A 24,083-nucleotide genomic window follows, 5' to 3' on the forward strand; every position below is an offset into this window, starting at 1 on the left:
TCACGTTAGGATCGCGCACCTGTGTTACACACGTCGTGAACTTACGCAAGTAACGAGCACACGCAAGCGGGGCACACGCCGACACAACGACTCAAGCCGCCGCCGCCGTGCGCGCGAGACAAACCGTACAACAATGCGCAGCCGATTACGCGCTCGAGCCGTGGGGTCGGGGGTCAGGGGTCCACCACCGCGCCGCACTTTACGCAAGTAACGAGCACACGCAAGCGGGGCACACGCCGACACACAAAAGTGCTCTCCCCGGGCGTTAACGCACACACCCCCGTACCCGCACAATCGTACAGAGACCACGGCCTTTATGCATACGACCACACACTCGCGAATGCAGTGCACGCTAATACCACGTTCCAAAAACACCCAACAACACGGTTTTGTTACTACGCTCGAGATTTTATTAGCCCTTGCTAACCAACCGAGCCACCCGTGTGTGTGTGCGGGACAGCAAGGCGCTTCTAACCCACACTCTGGTGCCGTGTAGCCCTATTCTATGCTGCGCTCTCTGCTAAACCGCTTTCCTACTCGTCCTTACCCCGAACTAACCCTCTCCTACGGATCCTACCCTCCGCTCTGAGGTGTTGTAAGGCGCGCAACACGATACCGTCTGTAGTCCTTGGTGACCTTGCGGCGCTCAGATCGTCCTGCAGACAATCTAGCGGCTCGCCCGATGACTCCTTTGTCGCTCACCCCGTGTCCAAACTCCAGAAGAAGAGAGTTCCCTACTGCCCCTGCGTTTTCTTTTAAACTATTCACATCAAAGGCTAGGCGCCCCCGTCCCGACCGCCTTGGTCTCTCGACCAATCCTGAGCCTAGGATTTCCCGCTCTTTTGCGATCCCGCCGGCCTTTGAACTTTCGACCAATCAGTCGTCCCGGGTCCTGATCCCAGCTATCTGCCTTGCTGACCCGTGTTTGTGTTTGTATGCGTTTCTAACTGCGGGGCTCTCTGAGCTCGCCGTGGTCGTGCGATCTCAAATCCGCCCACGGCGCCGCAGTGTTACTTGGCCTGGGAAGGGTCCTGTCCAATTCCCTGGCCCTGAGAAACCGTGGGGTAACCCCCCTAGGGGGCCCTCGGGTGAAAACTCAGGGTAGGTGACCCGACCACGAGGCCCTACGTGGGTGCGGGTGCGTGTTTATGTGGGGGAGGTGATGGGGGGCAGTGCGGCGGTGGAAGCCGGGCGGCTCCCTGGCTCGGCCGAGCGGCCCCGTCGCTGTGGCACCACAAGTGCACGCTAATACCACGTTCCAAAAACACCCAACAACACGGTTTTGTTACTACGCTCGAGATTTTATTAGCCCTTGCTAACCAACCGAGCCACCCGTGTGTGTGTGCGGGACAGCAAGGCGCTTCTAACCCACACTCTGGTGCCGTGTAGCCCTATTCTATGCTGCGCTCTCTGCTAAACCGCTTTCCTACTCGTCCTTACCCCGAACTAACCCTCTCCTACGGATCCTACCCTCCGCTCTGAGGTGTTGTAAGGCGCGCAACACGATTCCGTCTGTAGTCCTTGGTGACCTTGCGGCGCTCAGATCGTCCTGCAGACAATCTAGCGGCTCGCCCGATGACTCCTTCGTCGCTGACCCCGTGTCCAAACTCCAGAAGAAGAGAGTTCCCTACTGCCCCTGCGTTTTCTTTTAAACTATTCACATCAAAGGCTAGGCGCCCCCGTCCCGACCGCCTTGGTCTCTCGACCAATCCTGAGCCTAGGATTTCCCGCTCTTTTGCGATCCCGCCGGCCTTTGAACTTTCGACCAATCAGTCGTCCCGGGTCCTGATCCCAGCTATCTGCCTTGCTGACCCGTGTTTGTGTTTGTATGCGTTTCTAACTGCGGGGCTCTCTGAGCTCGCCATGGTCGTGCGATCTCAAATCCGCCCACGGCGCCGCAGTGTTACTTGGCCTGGGAAGGGTCCTGTCCAATTCCCTGGCCCTGAGAAACCGTGGGGTAACCCCCCTAGGGGGCCCTCGGGTGAAAACTCAGGGTAGGTGACCCGACCACGAGGCCCTACGTGGGTGCGGGTGCGTGTTTATGTGGGGGGGGTGATGGGGGGCAGTGCGGCGGTGGAAGCCGGGCGGCTCCCTGGCTCGGCCGAGCGGCCCCGTCGCTGTGGCACCACATAGCCCCCCGGGGTGCCAGTCCCCGTCCCGGGTTGACTGGAGCACCTCGCCTGGGTTGCCCCCACGAGGTATCGCCGCGGGGTCCGCGGGATTCGCCCGGCCCTTGTGGCTGGCCTCGGGGGTGGCGGCTCCGTCTCCTGGGGCTCCGGCGGTGGTCTCCTCCTCCATTCCAACGGCTCCCCTCGGTCTCTGGCACCTGCGGGCTGGGGAACAAACTCAGAGGCGGTGGGGTTTAAGGGTCGCCGTCCTCGTCGCCCCCGGCCCCGCCCGGGGCCCCTCGGAGCCCGGGGCTCCGTGGGGCCCATATACTGCGCGAGGCCCCCGGGCACGGGGGGTGGGGGGACCCCGGGGTTTCGGGGTACTTGGACGGCGGGGCTCCCCCCCTCGGGGGCTGCTCGCCACGGCTTCAGTCGGCGGATGTTGACCACCATCTCCCGGCCCCTCTCTCCTCCCTTAATCAGCACCGTCCATGGTGAGATCTGCCGTCTCACAATCCAGGGTCCTCGCCAGAAGGTGGTCAGCTTCCCCACCTGTCCGGCACCGACGCGGGGAGTGTACAGCCACACCTCGGAGCCCGCAGTGTAGAAGGGGGGCTCCATACGGGGTCGGGCGCCCTGCTCTTGCCGCTGGTGCGTGGCCTCTCCGTGCGGGTAGGCTCGGCCCCTGGCCCCTCGCAGGGTCTCCAGCAAGTGCTCCACGGGGTGGCTCCCTTCCTCCCGTTGCGGCGGAGGGACACCGAACAGCAGATCTGCGGGCAGGCGAGACTCGCGACCAAACATCATTAGGAACGGGGTCTGTCCTGTAGATGTGTGAACGGCGGTGGTGTAGGCGAACAGGGCATAGGGGAGGTGTTCGTCCCAGTCCTGTTGATTCGCGGCCGCCATGCGTTTAAGCTTCCCGGCCAGAGTCTGGTTCATCCTCTCTACCATCCCGTTCGCCTGGGGGTGATATGCCGTGGTTCGGTCCTTCTGGATCCCGAACTCTCGGCACAGCGCCTGGAATAGTTCGGCCTCGAATTCACTACCCTGGTCGGTAATGACTCGTTCGGGGATCCCGCACTTAAGTACGTAGTTTTCCACGAAGGCCCGGGCCACTACGAGGGCTGTTTTATCCGGGATAGCCACCGCCACGGGGTAGCGGGTGAAGTACTCCACCGCTACAAGAATATATCGGTTGCCCCGGTGGGATCGTGGAAAGGGCCCCTGCAGGTCGATTCCGACCAACTGATTCGTCCGACTGACTCGGAACGGCCTCAGGGGTACCTGGTACCTCGCCGGCTTTTGCCCACACTGCTGACAGGCCCGGCAGCCCTGCACCCAGGCGGCCACATCTTGCGCATATTTAGGCCAGAGATACTGGCGACGCAGAGTCTCCCGGGTGCGCCGTTCCCCATCATGGCCCCCGAGCGGGTGGTCGTGTACCAGTCGTAGTAGTTGGGGTCGCACATGGGCGGGAACGCAGATGCACCCCGGCTGCCCAGCGTCGGCCAGTTCCCTCACCACCCCGTTTTCTACACACAACCGGGCATACAAACCGCTCCAGGGCCCTGGTAGTGCATCCTTCCTCTCTCGCAGTGCCGCCTCCACCGCCGCCAGATCCGGATCCCGCTGCTGGGTTTGTCGCAGCTGCTCGTCGTCCAAGCCCGGGAAGGCGCAGCCGACATCCTCTTGGATCCGCCCGGTTGGGGTGGGATGATCCGTCTGTCCCCGGGCTCCTTCTGCAGGGGTTCCTGCGGCGCACACTGCACTCTCTCTCGGGGGGGGGAGTTTAGTTTCCGCGCGCTCCTTGGGTTCTGCTGCCTGGCGGCAGCGTCCCCCCGTGAAGCACGGGCAGGCGTCTCCCTCCCTCGTCTCAGCGCGCACCGCGGGCCGTCTTGACAAGGCGTCCGCGTTCGCGTGTGTTCGCCCCGCTCGGTACTCGATCTGCAGGTTGTACTCCTGCAGCTGCGCCAGCCATCGAGCCATCTGCCCCCGCGGTTCCTTGAATGTAAGGAGGAACTGCAGTGCATAATGATCGGTGCGCACACGACATTTCCTGCCGTACAAGTACGGTCGGAACTGTTTACACGCGAAAATTACAGCATACAGTTCCTGACGGGTTACACAATAGTTCAGTTCGGCCCCGCTCAGGGTCCGACTGGCGTATGCGATGACCCGCTCCGTCCCACCCTGCACTTGCGACAGCACCGCGCCCAGCCCACTGCTGCAGGCGTCAGTGTCCAAAATAAAATCGGTGGTGAAATCTGGGAAAGCCAAGGTGGGGGTGTGGGTGAGGTGGTCTTTGAGTGTGGTGAAAGCCGTCTGGCAGGCCTCCGACCACTGATAGGGGTTCTTAGGGGAGGTGAGTTGGGTGAGGGGGCGTGCAATCTCACTGAATCCCTTTACAAATCGACGGTAATAAGTGGCGAGTCCCAAGAATGACCTGATCTCCGTCAGGTTCCTCGGCCGCGGCCAATCCACTACGGCACGCACCTTCTCGGGATCGGTGCTCACCCCTGCCTCGCTGACTCGGTGTCCGAGGTACCCCACCTCGCGTTGCGCAATGTAACACTTACGTGGCTTGAGCTTGAGATGGGCTGCTCGCAGTCGCTGGAATACTTCCCGCAGCCTGGACCAGTGTTCGGACAGCGACCTACTGAACACTATTACGTCGTCCAGGTAAATCAGGCACTGTTCCCACTGCAAGCCCCGCATCACCAACTCCATCAACCGCTGGAACGTCGCGGGCGCGTTAGTGAGTCCGAACGGCAACACTCGAAACTCAAACAGGCCCATCGGGGTGGTGAATGCTGTTTTTGGCCGATCCTCCTCCGTCATCTCCACCTGCCAGTAACCGGACGCCAGATCGAGGGTGGAAAAATACCGCGCTCCTGCGAGACTGTCGAAGGTGTCGTCGATGCGTGGGATGGGAAAAGCGTCGCCGAGGGTGACTGCGTTCAATTTTCGGTAATCAACGCAGAACCGAGTCGATCCGTCCTTTTTCGTTACCAGTACCACCGGGGCAGACCAAGGGCTCGCGGAGGGCTGGATTATGTTATCGCGTAGCATATCCGTGACTGCCTCTTTGATCTGGGTCCGTTCAGGCGCGCCCACTCGGTATGCGGGGAGTTTGATGGGTCGGGCTGCACCTGTGTCAATTTGGTGCTTGACCAGGTCGGTCCGGCCCACGTCCGAATCGTGCTCACTGAACACGTCGGCGTACTCCCGCAATAACCCGCGCAGCTGATCGGCCTCCCCCTTAGGTAAGGCTGCCCAAGGCACATGTAACGCATCCTGCAGGGGAACAATCTCGGCTCGGGGGGTCGGGCCGACCCGCCAGGCCAGATCCTGGCTGTCCTCGGGGCGGCCAGGGTCCTCCGCCCAGAGTGCGAACACCGAGTCGTTCGAGTGGCGAGCGTGCAGGGGGTGTACGGTGGCTACCGGGGTGCGTCGTCGTATCATTGCCGGGGTACTGTGTGGGTTAAACACACGTATAAACAGCCGGCCCCCATCTGCGTTTACCAGTGTGGCTGACCCTACCACCCCGTATCGCGATGCCAACTCCGGGTGAGGAGTCAGCATTACCTCGCCCGATGGTCGGTGGGTTGGGTCGGTGGAGAGGGTTGCCACTGGCACCAGCATCTCGGCGAGAGGCCCGATGGTGACGGCTGACACCAGCGTAGCGGCCACGGGTGTGAAGCGTGGGCGATTCGGCTCCTGTCCTAGGAACGGAATCCGCTCCCCGCTGCCCTCCACCGTAGCGCATCGTTGCCGGGGCTGTACGTTAAGTCCCAACTTTTCCAGGAGGTCCGTTCCTGCAATGCACTCGTGGCACAACACACTCGAAACGTAGAATTCCTGTGTGCACACCTGGTTTCCTAGACGGACCTCGAGGGAGACCTTCCCCAGCAACCCCATCCCGGCTCCGCTTGCCGTGTGCAGCGCGCGATCCGGGGCCTGCAGGCAGCCCACGTCCACCCCGAGCATGCTGCAGTGCGCGGCGCTCATGAGAGAGGCCACGGCGCCCGTGTCCAACAGGATCCGGGTGCGCTGCCCGTTCACCTGGCCTTCCACCAGCGACGTGGCTCCCGTTATCCCTGCCACCAGCTCCCGCAGCCAATCGCCCGAGGTCCCTGCGCCCTTGGGTGTTGTCGTTGTAACCTGTTTATGGATCACTCGCTCGCCATTATTATTACAGCTGGTTTGGGTCGGGTCTACGTCGATTTCATCCCCCGGTGGTCCCCTCTCTAGGGGGGGCTTAGTGTTTGACCTATGCATCGGCCTCGCACGGGCGAGCTGAGGGCAGTCCCTCATGAGATGCCCTCGACGGTCGCACACATAACACGTCCTGGGAGGAGTGGCGGCTCTGTGGCGAACTTTCTGCCCACTCCCTCCTCCCCCCGTGCGCTGTTGCTCATACTCTGCTTCTAGTCGGGCTATCCTTCCAGTTAGCCCTCCTACCGTGGAGTCTAGGTCCCCCATTTCGGATCGGATGGTCTCAACGGAGGATTGCAGTTGGGTCATATTTTTATTCGTTTCCTCGCGTACCTGGGTTACTTGGCCGGAGACATCCTTTATACCCATTTGTATACCGGCAACCCATCCCGGGGTTGTCTCGCGGGACACTGGAGGCTCTCTTTCCCGGCCCCTTACCGTCCTCGCGAGCTCCTGTTCCTCCTCCTCGTCTTCCGAGAGCAGGCTCGCAATGGCGCGCTCTCGTCCCAGCCCCCGGAGCTGCGCGCGTTCGCTGTGAATTCTTTCACACTTACGTGCGCGCTCGACAAGGGTGTTAAAGGGAAGACGTGGGCAGCTCATGTCTGGCTGCCACCACGCCGTGCGAGACAGGTACCGCTGGATTTTCTCGGCGGCCAGTTCCTCAATAACATCAGTTGTGTACCCCGGGCGTGCGATCTTTGTTAACTCGCGCACATCCTCGGCGTAATCACGGAGATCTTCGCCAGGTTGGCGACGGCGCGCCTCTAAGGCCGATTTTGCTTCCTCCTCGTCACGTGTGCCAAAACGCTGATCGAGTCGGCGCATCAGCTCCTCTAGCTGTGTCTGTGCGCTCGCGGGTAACGCTTCTACAAAATCGGCTGCCCGCCCATCAAGATTCATATTAAGTTGACGTACTGCCTGCGCGTCCGTCCATCCATTAATTTCCTTGGCCCCTAAGAGATTGCGGGCGAATGCCTTCCACGAAGGGGCCCCCCGGCCGGTAAATATCAGTCTTATTTTAGCGTGAGGTAACGCGGGGGTCCGTACCGCTTCCGACACCAATTTGTGGGGGTCGCTAGCCCCCGAGATCCCTCCCTCGATAATACTAACGGCCGGACTAACATCATCAATCGCCCCCCCGCTGCTAAGCGAACCGCCGCTAGGCTCCTCACCCAGGGTGTGGGAGCCGTCACCCGAGGATTCCCCTCCACCGCGGGTCCGCGTAGCAGGCATGGATAACCACGCACGCGCACACCCACACACAGCTCTGCACGGCACTCACCCAACCCTGACCACTCACGTTAGGATCGCGCACCTGTGTTACACACGTCGTGAACGTGCGCGCACACACGCATACAGCTCCACACGCGATACCCACTCCTGCGCCGCTCTGCGCCGCGCTGGCCGCCCACGTTACGATCGCGCACCTTGGGCACGCCGATTACGCACGCCGAGAGCTTACGCAAGTAACGAGCGCACGCAAGTGGGGCACACGCCGACACGACGACTCGTCCCCTCCCCCACTCGCGCGTGCACGTCAACACAAATATCGTACAAGGACGATTCTCCTCTCACACGGCTGCGTAGTCACGCCAACACACCAAAAGTGCTCTCCCCGGGCGTTAACGCACACACCTCCGTACCCGCACAATCGTACAGAGACCACGGCCTTTATGCGTACAACGACCACACACTCGCGAATGCAGTGCACGCTAATACCACGTTCCAAAAACACCCAACAACACGGTTTTGTTACTACGCTCGAGATTTTATTAGCCCTTGCTAACCAACCGAGCCACCCGTGTGTGTGTGCGGGACAGCAAGGCGCTTCTAACCCACACTCTGGTGCCGTGTAGCCCTATTCTATGCTGCGCTCTCTGCTAAACCGCTTTCCTACTCGTCCTTACCCCGAACTAACCCTCTCCTACGGATCCTACCCTCCGCTCTGAGGTGTTGTAAGGCGCGCAACACGATACCGTCTGTAGTCCTTGGTGACCTTGCGGCGCTCAGATCGTCCTGCAGACAATCTAGCGGCTCGCCCGATGACTCCTTCGTCGCTGACCCCGTGTCCAAACTCCAGAAGAAGAGAGTTCCCTACTGCCCCTGCGTTTTCTTTTAAACTATTCACATCAAAGGCTAGGCGCCCCCGTCCCGACCGCCTTGGTCTCTCGACCAATCCTGAGCCTAGGATTTCCCGCTCTTTTGCGATCCCGCCGGCCTTTGAACTTTCGACCAATCAGTCGTCCCGGGTCCTGATCCCAGCTATCTGCCTTGCTGACCCGTGTTTGTGTTTGTATGCGTTTCTAACTGCGGGGCTCTCTGAGCTCGCCGTGGTCGTGCGATCTCAAATCCGCCCACGGCGCCGCAGTGTTACTTGGCCTGGGAAGGGTCCTGTCCAATTCCCTGGCCCTGAGAAACCGTGGGGTAACCCCCCTAGGGGGCCCTCGGGTGAAAACTCAGGGTAGGTGACCCGACCACGAGGCCCTACGTGGGTGCGGGTGCGTGTTTATGTGGGGGAGGTGATGGGGGGCAGTGCGGCGGTGGAAGCCGGGCGGCTCCCTGGCTCGGCCGAGCGGCCCCGTCGCTGTGGCACCACATAGCCCCCCGGGGTGCCAGTCCCCGTCCCGGGTTGACTGGAGCACCTCGCCTGGGTTGCCCCCACGAGGTATCGCCGCGGGGTCCGCGGGATTCGCCCGGCCCTTGTGGCTGGCCTCGGGGGTGGCGGCTCCGTCTCCTGGGGCTCCGGCGGTGGTCTCCTCCTCCATTCCAACGGCTCCCCTCGGTCTCCGGCACCTGCGGGCTGGGGGACAAACTCAGAGGCGGTGGGGTTTAAGGGTCGCCGTCCTCGTCGCCCCCGGCCCCGCCCGGGGCCCCTCGGAGCCCGGGGCTCCGTGGGGCCCATATACTGCGCGAGGCCCCCGGGCACGGGGGGTGGGGGGACCCCGGGGTTTCGGGGTACTTGGACGGCGGGGCTCCCCCCCTCGGGGGCTGCTCGCCACGGCTTCAGTCGGCGGATGTTGACCACCATCTCCCGGCCCCTCTCTCCTCCCTGAATCAGCACCGTCCATGGTGAGATCTGCCGTCTCACAATCCAGGGTCCTCGCCAGTAGGTGGTCAGCTTCCCCACCTGTCCGGCACCCACGCGGGGAGTGTACAGCCACACCTCGGAGCCCGCAGTGTAGAAGGGGGGCTCCATACGGGGTCGGGCGCCCTGCTCTTGCCGCTGGTGCGCGGCCTCTCCGTGCGGGTAGGCTCGGCCCCTGGCCTCTCGCAGGGTCTCCAGCAAGTGCTCCATGGGGTGGCTCCCTTCCTCCCGTTGCGGCGGAGGGACACCGAATAGCAGATCTGCGGGCAGGCGAGACTCGCGACCAAACATCATTAGGAACGGGGTCTGTCCTGTAGATGTGTGAACGGCGGTGGTGTAGGCGAACAGGGCATAGGGGAGGTGTTCGTCCCAGTCCTGTTGATTCGCGGCCGCCATGCGTTTAAGCTTCCCGGCCAGAGTCTGGTTCATCCTCTCTACCATCCCGTTCGCCTGGGGGTGATATGCCGTGGTTCGGTCCTTCTGGATCCCGAACTCTCGGCACAGCGCCTGGAATAGTTCGGCCTCGAATTCACTACCCTGGTCGGTAATGACTCGTTCGGGGATCCCGCACTTAAGTACGTAGTTTTCCACGAAGGCCCGGGCCACTACGAGGGCTGTTTTATCCGGGATAGCCACCGCCACGGGGTAGCGGGTGAAGTACTCCACCGCTACAAGAATATATCGGTTGCCCCGGTGGGATCGTGGAAAGGGCCCCTGCAGGTCGATTCCGACCAACTGATTCGTCCGACTGACTCGGAACGGCCTCAGGGGTACCTGGTACCTCGCCGGCTTTTGCCCACACTGCTGACAGGCCCGGCAGCCCTGCACCCAGGCGGCCACATCTTGCGCTAATTTAGGCCAGAGATACTGGCGACGCAGAGTCTCCCGGGTGCGCCGTTCCCCATCATGGCCCCCGAGCGGGTGGTCGTGTACCAGTCGTAGTAGTTGGGGCCGCACATGGGCGGGAACGCAGATGCACCCCGGCTGCCCAGCGTCGGCCAGTTCCCTCACCACCCCGTTTTCTACACACAACCGGGCATACAAACCGCTCCAGGGCCCTGGTAGTGCATCCTTCCTCTCTCGCAGTGCCGCCTCCACCGCCGCCAGATCCGGATCCCGCTGCTGGGTTTGTCGCAGCTGCTCGTCGTCCAAGCCCGGGAAGGCGCAGCCGACATCCTCTTGGATCCGCCCGGTTGGGGTGGGATGATCCGTCTGTCCCCGGGCTCCTTCTGCAGGGGTTCCTGCGGCGCACACTGCACTCTCTCTCGGGGGGGGGAGTTTAGTTTCCGCGCGCTCCTTGGGTTCTGCTGCCTGGCGGCAGCGTCCCCCCGTGAAGCACGGGCAGGCGTCTCCCTCCCTCGTCTCAGCGCGCACCGCGGGCCGTCTTGACAAGGCGTCCGCGTTCGCGTGTGTTCGCCCCGCTCGGTACTCGATCTGCAGGTTGTACTCCTGCAGCTGCGCCAGCCATCGAGCCATCTGCCCCCGCGGTTCCTTGAATGTAAGGAGGAACTGCAGTGCATAATGATCGGTGCGCACACGACATTTCCTGCCGTACAAGTACGGTCGGAACTGTTTACACGCGAAAATTACAGCATACAGTTCCTGACGGGTTACACAATAGTTCAGTTCGGCCCCGCTCAGGGTCCGACTGGCGTATGCGATGACCCGCTCCGTCCCACCCTGCACTTGCGACAGCACCGCGCCCAGCCCACTGCTGCAGGCGTCAGTGTCCAAAATAAAATCGGTGGTGAAATCTGGGAAAGCCAAGGTGGGGGTGTGGGTGAGGTGGTCTTTGAGTGTGGTGAAAGCCGTCTGGCAGGCCTCCGACCACTGATAGGGGTTCTTAGGGGAGGTGAGTTGGGTGAGGGGGCGTGCAATCTCACTGAATCCCTTTACAAATCGACGGTAATAAGTGGCGAGTCCCAAGAATGACCTGATCTCCGTCAGGTTCCTCGGCCGCGGCCAATCCACTACGGCACGCACCTTCTCGGGATCGGTGCTCACCCCTGCCTCGCTGACTCGGTGTCCGAGGTACCCCACCTCGCGTTGCGCAATGTAACACTTACGTGGCTTGAGCTTGAGATGGGCTGCTCGCAGTCGCTGGAATACTTCCCGCAGCCTGGACCAGTGTTCGGACAGCGACCTACTGAACACTATTACGTCGTCCAGGTAAATCAGGCACTGTTCCCACTGCAAGCCCCGCATCACCAACTCCATCAACCGCTGGAACGTCGCGGGCGCGTTAGTGAGTCCGAACGGCAACACTCGAAACTCAAACAGGCCCATCGGGGTGGTGAATGCTGTTTTTGGCCGATCCTCCTCCGTCATCTCCACCTGCCAGTAACCGGACGCCAGATCGAGGGTGGAAAAATACCGCGCTCCTGCGAGACTGTCGAAGGTGTCGTCGATGCGTGGGATGGGAAAAGCGTCGCCGAGGGTGACTGCGTTCAATTTTCGGTAATCAACGCAGAACCGAGTCGATCCGACCTTTTTCGTTACCAGTACCACCGGGGCAGACCAAGGGCTCGCGGAGGGCTGGATTATGTTATCGCGTAGCATATCCGTGACTGCCTCTTTGATCTGGGTCCGTTCAGGCGCGCCCACTCGGTATGCGGGGAGTTTGATGGGTCGGGCTGCACCTGTGTCAATTTGGTGCTTGACAAGGTCGGTCCGGCCCACGTCCGAATCGTGCTCACTGAACACGTCGGCGTACTCCCGCAATAACCCGCGCAGCTGATCGGCCTCCCCCTTAGGTAAGGCTGCCCAAGGCACATGTAACGCATCCTGCAGGGGAACAATCTCGGCTCGGGGGGTCGGGCCGACCCGCCAGGCCAGATCCTGGCTGTCCTCGGGGCGGCCAGGGTCCTCCGCCCAGAGTGCGAACACCGAGTCGTTCGAGTGGCGAGCGTGCAGGGGGTGTACGGTGGCTACCGGGGTGCGTCGTCGTATCATTGCCGGGGTACTGTGTGGGTTAAACACACGTATAAACAGCCGGCCCCCATCTGCGTTTACCAGTGTGGCTGACCCTACCACCCCGTACCGCGATGCCAACTCCGGGTGAGGAGTCAGCATTACCTCGCCCGATGGTCGGTGGGTTGGGTCGGTGGAGAGGGTTGCCACTGGCACCAGCATCTCGGCGAGAGGCCCGATGGTGACGGCCGACACCAGCGTAGCGGCCACGGGTGTGAAGCGTGGGCGATTCGGCTCCTGTCCTAGGAACGGAATCCGCTCCCCGCTGCCCTCCACCGTAGCGCATCGTTGCCGGGGCTGTACGTTAAGTCCCAACTTTTCCAGGAGGTCCGTTCCTGCAATGCACTCGTGGCACAACACACTCGAAACGTAGAATTCCTGTGTGCACACCTGGTTTCCTATGCGGACCTCTAGGGTGGCTCTCCCCAGCAGCCCCATTCCGGCTCCGCTCGCCGTGTGCAGCGCGCGGTCCGGTGCCTGCAGGTGACGCACGTCGACCCCGATCGCGCTGCAGTGCGCTGCGCTCACGAGCGAGGCCACCGCCCCCGTGACCAGCAGAATTCGGGTACGCACTCCGTGTACCTCCCCTTCCACCAGCGACGTGGCCCCCGTGATCCCCGCCACCAGCTCCCGTAGCCAGTCGCCAGGAGTCACCGTTTCCGTGGGCGTTGTTGTTGGAACCTGTGTGGAGATCACTCGCTCGCCATTATTACCATTACCGTCTATTTGTATCGGGACCGCGTCGATTGCACCCCTAGTTGGTCCGCTCACTAGGAGGCGTTGGAGTTTAACCCGCGCCTGCCTAGCTCGGGTGATTTCAGGACAGTCTCTCACTAGATGCCCTCGGCGATCGCACATATAACATGCCCGGGGAGGGGGGGCGGCTCCGTAGTGGGCCCCCTGCCCACTCCCTCCCCCCCCATTACGCCGCTGTCCACCCTCCGCCTCTAGTCGGGCTACCCTCCCAGATAACCCTCCCACCGTGGCGCGTAGGTCCCCCATTTCGGATCGGATGGTCTCAACGGAGGATTGCAGTTTGGCCATATTTTTATTCGTTTCCTCACCTACTTGGTTTACCTTGTTGTCTATCTGGGTTACCTGGCCGGAGACATCCTTTATACCCGTTTGTATACCGGCAACCCATCCCGGGGTTGTCTCGCGGGACACTGGAGGCTCTCTTTCCCGGCCCCTTACCGTCCTCGCGAGCTCCTGTTCCTCCTCCTCGTCTTCCGAGAGCAGGCTCGCAATGGCGCGCTCTCGTCCCAGCCCCCGGAGCTGCGCGCGTTCGCTGTGAATTCTTTCACACTTACGTGCGCGCTCGACAAGGGTGTTAAAGGGAAGACGTGGGCAGCTCAGGTCTGGCTGCCACCACGCCGTGCGAGACAGGTACCGCTGGATTTTCTCGGCAGCCAGTTCCTCAATAACCTCCGTTGCGTACCCCGGGCGTGCGATCTTTGTTAACTCGCGCACATCCTCGGCGTAATCACGGAGATCTTCGCCAGGTTGGCGACGGCGTGCCTCTAAGGCCGATTTTGCTTCCTCCTCGTCACGCGTGCCAAAACGCTGATCGAGTCGGCGCATCAGCTCCTCTAGCTGTGTCTGTGCGCTCGCGGGTAACGCTTCTACAAAATCGGCTGCCCGCCCATCAAGATTCATATTAAGTTGACGTACTGCCTGCACGTCCGTCCATCCATTAATTTCCTTAGCCCCTAAGAGATTGCGGGCGAATGCCTTCCACGAAGGGGCCCCCCTGCCGGTAAATATTAGTCTTATTTTAGCGTGAGGTAACGCGGGGGTCCGTACCGCTTCTGACACCAATTTGTGGGGGTCGCTAGCCCCCGAGATCCCTCCCTCGATAATACTAACGGCCGGACTAACATCATCAATCGCCCCCCCGCTGCTAAGCGAACCGCCGCTAAGCTCCTCACCCATGGTGTGGGAGCCGTCACCCGAGGATTCCCCTCCACCGCGGGTCCGCGTAGCAGGCATAGTTAACCACGTACGCGCACACCCACACACAGCTCTGCACGGCACTCACCCAACACTGACCACTCACGTTAGGATCGCGCACCTGTGTTACACACGTCGTGAACTTACGCAAGTAACGAGCTCACGCAAGCGGGGCACACGCCGACACAACGACTCAAGCCGCCGCCGCCGTGCGCGCGAGACAAACCGTACAACAATGCGCAGCCGATTACGCGCTCGAGCCGTGGGGTCGGGGGTCAGGGGTCCACCACCGCGCCGCACTTTACGCAAGTAACGAGCACACGCAAGCGGGGCACACGCCGACACACAAAAGTGCTCTCCCCGGGCGTTAACGCACACACCCCCGTACCCGCACAATCGTACAGAGACCACGGCCTTTATGCATACGACCACACACTCGCGAATGCAGTGCACGCTAATACCACGTTCCAAAAACACCCAACAACACGGTTTTGTTACTACGCTCGAGATTTTATTAGCCCTTGCTAACCAACCGAGCCACCCGTGTGTGTGTGCGGGACAGCAAGGCGCTTCTAACCCACACTCTGGTGCCGTGTAGCCCTATTCTATGCTGCGCTCTCTGCTAAACCGCTTTCCTACTCGTCCTTACCCCGAACTAACCCTCTCCTACGGATCCTACCCTCCGCTCTGAGGTGTTGTAAGGCGCGCAACACGATACCGTCTGTAGTCCTTGGTGACCTTGCGGCGCTCAGATCGTCCTGCAGACAATCTAGCGGCTCGCCCGATGACTCCTTCGTCGCTGACCCCGTGTCCAAACTCCAGAAGAAGAGAGTTCCCTACTGCCCCTGCGTTTTCTTTTAAACTATTCACATCAAAGGCTAGGCGCCCCCGTCCCGACCGCCTTGGTCTCTCGACCAATCCTGAGCCTAGGATTTCCCGCTCTTTTGCGATCCCGCCGGCCTTTGAACTTTCGACCAATCAGTCGTCCCGGGTCCTGATCCCAGCTATCTGCCTTGCTGACCCGTGTTTGTGTTTGTATGCGTTTCTAACTGCGGGGCTCTCTGAGCTCGCCGTGGTCGTGCGATCTCAAATCCGCCCACGGCGCCGCAGTGTTACTTGGCCTGGGAAGGGTCCTGTCCAATTCCCTGGCCCTGAGACACCGTGGGGTAACCCCCCTAGGGGGCCCTCGGGTGAAAACTCAGGGTAGGTGACCCGACCACGAGGCCCTACGTGGGTGCGGGTGCGTGTTTATGTGGGGGAGGTGATGGGGGGCAGTGCGGCGGTGGAAGCCGGGCGGCTCCCTGGCTCGGCCGAGCGGCCCCGTCGCTGTGGCACCACAAAGGGTCGCGCGCCTTGAACAAGATCGAGGCACGGTGCACAATCATCACCACTCAAATTCAACTCAAGTGACTCTGCAGTCGAATGTTTAAAGAAAATATATAATCTTACGTTTAATGCACCGACAGAGTTGATATTCTAGGAGCGCAGGATGGTTCATGCGATGGGTTGTTTTTACTGCAATAAGTAACACGTATTTACTGCACTAAGTAACACGAATGAGTAATCATCGGAAAGATGTTATTAACCATGTAAAAAATATTTAACTACACATATTTGTACCATCTTATTTGACAAGTAATATTATACTTTACCGAGTGTTGACATCCCCAGCGTTTACCAGTACTTTTTTGCTTACTATCAGCTAACACCGGCCACAACCCTGAGCTGATGTGCTCATTTGATCCCTTTTCTGACCGCTCAAAAAGAGCGAGTTTTATTCTTTAAAAAACACGATTCTTTCTTCCAATAGGCATCCCAATTTATTCTAAACCATATTCCATGATTGATGCAATGTTGGAATGCTGCTCAAATACCGTTCCTAAATTAGACATAAAGGGTATCTGGAATGAGCAGAGCATTCGTTTAATTGCGAGCAATTTGGGACGAGGGCAACTCGACGACGGTGTCCTTATTAAACAGGACCCTGCGGGGTGGGCTGGTAGGAACGAATAACCAAATAATATAAACATAGTGTATTATTACACTTGTTAAGCCAGGAAAGCCCCACTGAGTCAAAAGGTTTTTGTAGGGTCCTGCCAAGTGTTTGCAGTAGGGGGCGATGTTGCTACACCTAATCGGACGATACGAAGGGAGAGATTGAGGCCTAGTTCTAGGCTTTAGGCCTAGCTGTATGCTTTAGGGCGCTGTGAGTTAATTTTTAATTTAAATGTTTTAATGATTCATATAAAAGCTTTAAATTTAAATGTTTCTATTTAAAAACATGAGGGAATGTAACATTGTTAAACATAACTCCCTTTCACACACGCGGGGGTACGACACGAATGGAGAGTTTCAGGCCTAGTTCTAGGCTTTAGGCCTAGCTGTAGGCTTTAGGGCGCTGTGAGTTTTTTTTTTATTTCAAAGTTTTAATTAAAAGCTATCTCAGGGAATTATTAGGGCGCTGTTAGTTGTTTTATTTAATTTCAAAGTTTTAATTAAAAGCTATCTCAGGGAATTATTAGGGAATGTTACACGTGTTTAGCCAGGAAAGCCTCATTAATTTAAATGTTTTAATTAAAAGCTGAGGGAATTATAAGGGAATGTTACACTTCTTCTTGGTTCTTTCGGTAAAGTCACGTAGAAGGGAAGTAATAAAATAATAAAAATAAAACATAATAAAACAATTCTCACGACGTTTCGGCCACAACGCAAGCAGCCATCCTCAATGTTACACTTGTTTAGCCAGGATAGCGTCACTGAGTCTAAAGGTTTTCGTAGGGTCATGCCAAATGTTTGCAGTAGGGGGCGATGTTGACGGACGGACACATTAATCTATTGGTGGTCTGGTCTACTTCGTTCCTACCAGTATAACAAAACTCCTGTGTACGACTGTCCGAGCTCTTTGCAAGTAAGTGGGTGGCTCTGAAAAGAGCCGTTGTTGTGGTGGTAGAGGCGGCGGCGCGTTCACTTCTTTGCCTGAGAGGTCTTCTTGGGCAGCAGCACGGCCTGGATGTTGGGCAGCACACCGCCCTGGGCGATAGTCACGCCGCCCATGAGCTTGTTGAGCTCCTCGTCGTTTCGCACGGCGAGCTGCAGGTGTCGGGGGATGATCCTCGTCTTCTTGTTGTCGCGGGCGGCATTGCCAGCCAGCTCGAGGATCTCGGCAGAAAGGTACTCGAGCACGGCGGCCAGGTAGACGGGTGCTCCAGCGCCGACCCGCTGGGCGTAATTGCCCTTGCGGAGCAGCCTGTGAACGCGACCCACGGGGAACTGCAGGCCGGCGCGGGAAGAGCGGGACTTTGCCTTGGCGCGAGACTTGCCACCGGTCTTGCCGCGTCCAGACATTGTTAAGGGACCTAGGATGCAAAAAGCACTGGAGACACAGTACGAACGATTTGTGACGTTAACACGCACCACCGGAGCGGCTTTTATAGCGGAGACGAGGATCGTAGAGCGCGCCGCTGCTGATTGGCTCCTCTCGGTCGAGTCCCGCCCTCTCCTTGAGCCACCAATGAAAAGCCGGGACGCGAGGATTCGATGTTGACTTTAATTATTTGTATCCATATATATTTTAATGCGGACACGCATCTTATGAATGAAACAATGCGATACACGTACTTAATAGGTTCAAGTTTTAAGCATGATAGAGTTAATTTATGGGCACGTGCTGGCAAGTCAAACTTATAAGCGGATTCCGCAAATATCAATGTATTATTGATTATAATCATCATTTTGAGGGACCGCATTGGTTATAAGAAATCATTGTGATAGCCTTGAGCTCGTGCTTGATCGCCCACGTGCCTATACGGTGTATATATATTTTCCTTTAACCGCCTGTTCGGGCAATGCCTAAAAATATATGTGCGTGAATAATTCAGTCTCTTAGTTTGCAAAATGTGAACTTCTTATCAGCTCGGGCTTGAAACAACATAAACCAATATCTTTGGGTTTAATAGTTAATATATTTAACCAAAATAACCCCTTTGTTGTACATTATGTAAACATGGTTTCACAACGCTTATATACGACACCAACGTGTGATGTTGAAAAATATGAGCGGCGGGGTATAGAAAATGAACTTCATTGTCGCTTACGCCTGACGACTCGTGAGAGCCGTGACCAGCAAACGAAGGTTTCCGGCACCCGAACTTTGAAGGACACACATGGAAGCGTTTTCATGAGTAAGTGGTGGCTCTGAAAAGAGCCTTTGTGTTGTGCTTTGAGGGCCGAGCTGGGCGTTCAAGCGCGCTCGCCACGAATGCGGCGGGCGAGCTGAATGTCCTTGGGCATGATGGTGACGCGCTTGGCGTGGATGGCGCACAGGTTGGTGTCCTCGAAGAGCGCGACAAGGTACGCTTCGCTGGCCTCCTGCAGAGCCATGACAGCGGAGCTCTGGAAGCGCAGGTCGGTCTTGAAGTCCTGCGCGATCTCCCTGACGAGGCGCTGGAAGGGCAGTTTGCGGATGAGCAGCTCGGTGGACTTCTGGTAGCGGCGGATCTCGCGCAGAGCGACGGTGCCGGGCCTGTAGCGGTGAGGCTTCTTGACGCCGCCCGTGGCCGGAGCGCTCTTTCGGGCCGCCTTGGTGGCGAGTTGCTTGCGGGGGGCCTTGCCGCCCGTGGACTTGCGAGCCGTCTGCTTGGTGCGAGCCATGGCTTGGTGAGGGCAAAGATTCTCACAGGCGGGGAGAAGGCGGCTTATGTAGCCCAGAGCGCGCGCTCACTGGTCAGCGGAGTCGTGACGTGCGAAGAAGGGGAGCGTGCTGATTGGTTGGCAGCGTGCAATGATCTCGAGTCGTCAACCCTTCTTAATCAACAAAATGTTCACAGTTTGGATCATTTCAGAATGCCGCATCACGATGCAGTAGTACCGTTTGAGCGCCGTCGATGTCTTTAACGGATGTTCTTTTCTCAAGCAAACACCTTTCCGAAAACAACTTTACAGTGCTCTGCATGATCTAAATAAAGTGTGAAGAAACTGCACTTCATTGGAAACAGTAATACGTAAAAATGTCGGAAAGAGGTGATCACAGGAATAGATATATATTCTCTTGGCATTGAGATGATGATCAATTATACTGCACGAGTCATCCATGCTAGGCGCTTACTTTTACATATATATACACGTGCAAAATGTTAGTTCCTGCCCGAAAATACAACCACGAATTAAATATATTGCATTGCAAGGTTTTGGCGCCAAACATCCAATGTAATACCTGAATGGGCTGCAGATGAAATCAATGGACAATCAAGTCCAAGAAATGCCTGCTGGTGAATATGATGTGCCATGAATATTGTTATCGCTTTTATTCACGTGGAAACATGTTAAAATGCGTTCGATCTCTCCACTTCACTCAATGAGCGAACAATGTCCCCGCGTGAACCGGGGCTTTGTTAGAAGTTTCGTTTTGTACTCCTGCTAGGACTGGTACAAGCAGGTTCGGAGAGGTGGGTGGCTCTGAAAAGAGCCTTTGTAATTAATGGTGGAGTCGAGGCTTCACTTGGAGCTTGTGTACTTGGTGACGGCCTTGGTGCCCTCCGACACGGCGTGCTTGGCCAGCTCGCCGGGGAGCAGCAGTCGCACTGCGGTCTGGATCTCCCGAGAAGTGATGGTGGAGCGCTTGTTGTAGTGCGCCAGGCGGGACGCCTCGGAAGCGATGCGCTCGAAGATGTCGTTGACGAACGAGTTCATGATGCTCATTGCCTTGGACGAGATGCCGGTATCGGGGTGCACCTGCTTCATCACCTTGTAGATGTAAATGGCGTAGCTCTCCTTCCTGCGGTGGCGTCGCTTCTTGCCATCCTTGCGCGTAGCCTTGGTCACAGCCTTCTTGGAGCCCTTCTTGGGAGCAGGAACCTTGGCCGGCCCAGCGCTCTTTGATGCGGGAGGATCGGGCATGTCGACGCGTTGTAGGCAGCTTCAGGTCAGAACAGACGGGAAGCGAATGTGGCTGTCGGTCGGGCGATGAGCTCCTTTTATAGGAGGCGAGATGCAAATCAGAGGATCGTAGTGCGCGGCGCTGCTGAGTGGCTCTTTTAGTACCATCCCTCTCCATCAGCCTCCAATGAGAAACGCGGACGCGATGCTCACTTTAATATCGTTTTTACTGCAAAAAGGACTTGTGAATATAACACAATGTAATGTCCAAACATGTATATTAGTGAATTGCAGCCATGGCCATTGCCTTTGTTTTAAAAAGGATGACTGGAAAACCCAATACAGTATATTGTGTTTTGAGCGTGGGTTTTTTTGTTTCTTACGAGGGATTGTTTCACCACTCGTCTAATACGGCGCACGGGCGTTTTAAGAACGCAATTTGGAAAAATACAAGCGCTCGGTGGAGAAAAATAACTTCGCTGTTGTGCTGTACAGGTGGAGATTAGCATTCCGGCACGCTACGTCAATTAGGACGAGTGTGCTGTAAGATTGTGGCGCCAAATGCTCCACGTAATATCGGAATCGGCTGCAGCTGGAAATAATTAACGCAAAAATACCAGAAATGGGTACTGTATTAACGCGTTCAAGAATTACGCCTTGTTAAATGTGACGTGTCGTGAATATCATGATTTCTTTCATTCATGTGGAAGCAGATGAAGATTCGCCAACTCAACAAGCAAACGTCCACCACGCTCACGAGGAATTGGCGCGCAACAACCCAGGACATGTGCTCCATTTAGAAAGTGTTTGGCAACACTGGCGCAAGCAGTTTCGAAGAGGTGGGTGGCTCTGAAAAGAGCCTTTGGGTTGGCTTAGTGTGCGAGAGATGGGCGCTCAGCCTCCGAAGCCGTAGAGTGCGGCCCTGGCGCTTGAGGGCGTAGACCACGTCCATGGCGGTGACGGTCTTGCGCTTGGCGTGCTCCGTGTAGGTGACGGCGTCGCGGATGACGTTCTCAAGGAAGACCTTCAGGACGCCGCGGGTCTCCTCGTAGATGAGGCCCGAGATGCGCTTCACACCGCCGCGGCGAGCGAGGCGGCGGATGGCGGGCTTGGTGATGCCCTGGATGTTGTCGCGCAGCACCTTGCGATGGCGTTTTGCGCCTCCCTTGCCGAGCCCCTTACCGCCTTTACCGCGTCCAGACATTCCGACTACTTCTGACAAAGCTCGCGAGAGACTGCGCGCTCAGCTTGCAGCAGCAGCCGCCTTTATACCCGAAGCGTGGTGACGTCACCGACCACCCCTGCCCTCCGCGATGGCTCCGCCTTAAACCTTAGACCTTTAACCTCTGTGACGAAGAAAACCCTCCACTGTCGTCAATAACACTTCCTTGAGATGTATAATATGCGACGTTTTGGGCAATGACCCTTCTTCGAAGCACTCTGTAATGATATTGGCACACCCGCAGCGAACGCGAGAGGAACGCGATCTGTTGCAAGATTGCACGTGGAGTGAATAATCGGTGTAAGGTCTTGTTTTCAAGTGAACAAGATGAACTAACTTTATAATCGTGTGAAGCTAAACGGCTTCCAACACAATAGTTGAGTGAACGTCACCAACTAGTTCTCCCAAAGTAAGAAAGACATTGCAAACAATGCGATATTTACGTATAGAAATTAATTTTAATAGAGAAGTTTAGATGGTGCACCGCAATGTTTACAAAACAAAAACAAAGTGAAAAGGCGAGAACGAGCGAATGAAGGCAAATTGAGTAAAGCTGTCTGGAATCAATACATTTTTAGACTAAATTCCATATTTGGCACCAGTAACATGATGACGGAATGAAGAGGTGCAACACATAATCAAAATTGGAGGTTCGTCAAGAATGCATCGATTTTGAATCTGGATTTAGATTAGAATCGCCAGCGAGAATGCTGACGTCGCTGAGATTACTTACAGAATATGGCACGCATTCAACAGCAACGTAATACACTGTCATGTGTTACCGATGAACTAATGGAAGCGCAGCAGCATCTGGTTCACTTTTTTAACTAAGTGGGTGGCTCTGAAAAGAGCCGTTGAGGTGGAGTGAATCGAGCGTCGTCCGATCGAATTCACTTCTTTGGCGCAGTCTTCTTGGGCTTGGCCGCGGCCTTCTTGGGCTTGGCCACCTTGGGTTTGGCGGCCTTGGCCTTGACGGTCTTGGGCTTAGCGACCTTGGGCTTCGCAGCCTTGGGCTTGGCTGGGCTCTTCGCCGCCTTCTTGGGCTTAACAGCCAACTTCACCTTTTTGGGGCTCTTGGCCGCCTTGGCAGCCGCGGGCTTCTTTGCTTTCTTGGGAGACTTCTTGGGCGCGGTCTTCTTGGCTGCCGCGGGCTTCTTCACCTTCTTGGCTGCCGCGGGCTTTTTAGCTGCGGGCTTTGCCGTTGACGACTTGGGCTTCGCCTTTGCGGCAGCCTTTTCCTTGTTGAGTTTGAAAGAGCCAGACGCGCCGCTGCCCTTCACTTGCGCCACGGCGTCTTTGGCCACGAGCTTCTTGATGGCCAACTTCACGCGGGCATTGTTCTTCTCCACGTCGTATCCTCCGGCAGCAAGCGACTTTTTGAGCGCAGGAAGAGACACGCCGTTCCTCTCCTTGCTGCTGGCCAGAGCCTTGAGGATGAGCTCGGACACGCTGGGGCCGACCTTCTTGGCCTTTGGAGCGGCGCGCTTCTTCTTGGGGCTTTTAGGCGCTGAAGTAGCCGCAGCTGGTGGTTGAGCAGGAGCAGTTTCCGCCATCTCAAGACGTCGCTTTTATCGCCTCGCCTCTTTGAAATCGAAATCAGCGCTCTCACGAATTCGAAACGAGTGTTCTCCAGGCCCGAGGTTATTATAGAAGCGGCGTACTGAATGCGGACGTCGCTGAGATCATCCAGAACTCAGCTCTGGTGAGGGAGTTGCCACCATACTCACTGTGTTTATCACGCCTGCCTTTGGGCTCGATTACTCCCGTAACGTTCATACTTACATGCATCTAGTTGATACATTATCACGAAGATCACTTCTTTAATGTACGTTACTTATGCAATATACGACAATGCTCACGATATAAATTATAATTCAAAACAAGTGAACAACCAACATTTGGGAGACATTGTTCGGTCAGGGCATGATATGACGATTGTCGGTTTTCAAAAGTGTTACTGATGAACACTATTTAAAACGCACTCGAATTTTTTGCAAGACAAGATGCTTCAACAGACTACTCATATTTAATTCCAACGAAATATTTTCTATTTAAGTTTTGCCTCGCGCGCTCGCGATTCCTCCTCTCGCGATATGGTGAGGACTGCGCGCCATGTCAACAGTCCCTTGTCACCGAACTTTTAACTGGACGTTTTAATCGAACTTTGAAATGAATAAATATATGGATTTTCAGATGGACAACAAACTGAAGAAAATTACTCAAAATTAACCGACATTAAATAGAAAGTTTAACATTTTACGTGGCAAGAGGTGAGTAGCTCACGCACTGCAGAAGGGTCGCGCGCCTTGAACAAGATCGAGGCACGGTGCACAATCATCACCACTCAAATTCAACTCAAGTGACTCTGCAGTCGAATGTTTAAAGAAAATATATAATCTTACGTTTAATGCACCGACAGAGTTGATATTCTAGGAGCGCAGGATGGTTCATGCGATGGGTTGTTTTTACTGCTATAAGTAACACGTATTTACTGCACTAAGTAACACGAATGAGTAATCATTGGAAAGATGTTATTAACCATGTAAAAAATATTTAACTACACATATTTGTACCATCTTATTTGACAAGTAATATTATACTTTACCGAGTGTTGACATCCCCAGCGTTTACCAGTACTTTTTTGCTTACTATCAGCTAA

At 56.8% G+C, this 24,083-nt stretch overlaps 4 protein-coding genes and 1 pseudogene across 4 annotated transcripts; all 5 read right to left on the bottom strand.

Moving 5' to 3' along the window:
• Positions 1 to 17,292: 17,292 nt before the first annotated feature.
• LOC144948214 (histone H2A) lies at positions 17,293 to 17,730 on the bottom strand. Its single transcript, XM_078877642.1, has one exon. The coding sequence runs from the start codon at positions 17,671 to 17,673 to the stop codon at positions 17,293 to 17,295; it is 381 nt and encodes a 126-aa protein (XP_078733768.1). The 5' UTR covers positions 17,674 to 17,730.
• An 837-nt stretch (positions 17,731 to 18,567) lies between these two features.
• LOC144948103 (histone H3) lies at positions 18,568 to 18,978 on the bottom strand. Its single transcript, XM_078877531.1, has one exon. It carries the CDS (start codon positions 18,976 to 18,978, stop codon positions 18,568 to 18,570), a length of 411 nt encoding a protein of 136 aa, XP_078733657.1.
• Positions 18,979 to 19,821: 843 nt separating this feature from the next.
• Positions 19,822 to 20,998, bottom strand: LOC144948104 (histone H2B type 3-B-like). The gene is made up of 2 exons (XM_078877532.1): positions 20,988 to 20,998; positions 19,822 to 20,242 (listed from the first exon to the last, which is right to left on the bottom strand). Exons 1-2 carry the CDS (start codon positions 20,996 to 20,998, stop codon positions 19,822 to 19,824), a joined length of 432 nt encoding a protein of 143 aa, XP_078733658.1.
• Positions 20,999 to 21,096: 98 nt separating this feature from the next.
• On the bottom strand, positions 21,097 to 21,406 carry LOC144948215 (histone H4-like; annotated as a pseudogene).
• An 895-nt stretch (positions 21,407 to 22,301) lies between these two features.
• Positions 22,302 to 22,977, bottom strand: LOC144948216 (histone H1.2-like). Its single transcript, XM_078877643.1, has one exon. It carries the CDS (start codon positions 22,975 to 22,977, stop codon positions 22,315 to 22,317), a length of 663 nt encoding a protein of 220 aa, XP_078733769.1. The 3' UTR covers positions 22,302 to 22,314.
• Between the last annotated feature and the right edge of the window lie 1,106 nt (positions 22,978 to 24,083).

The sequence above is a fragment of the Lampetra fluviatilis genome, chromosome 48 (genome assembly GCF_964198595.1).
Source record: "Lampetra fluviatilis chromosome 48, kcLamFluv1.1, whole genome shotgun sequence".
In the NCBI taxonomy this organism is placed as follows: Eukaryota; Metazoa; Chordata; class Hyperoartia; order Petromyzontiformes; family Petromyzontidae; genus Lampetra; species Lampetra fluviatilis.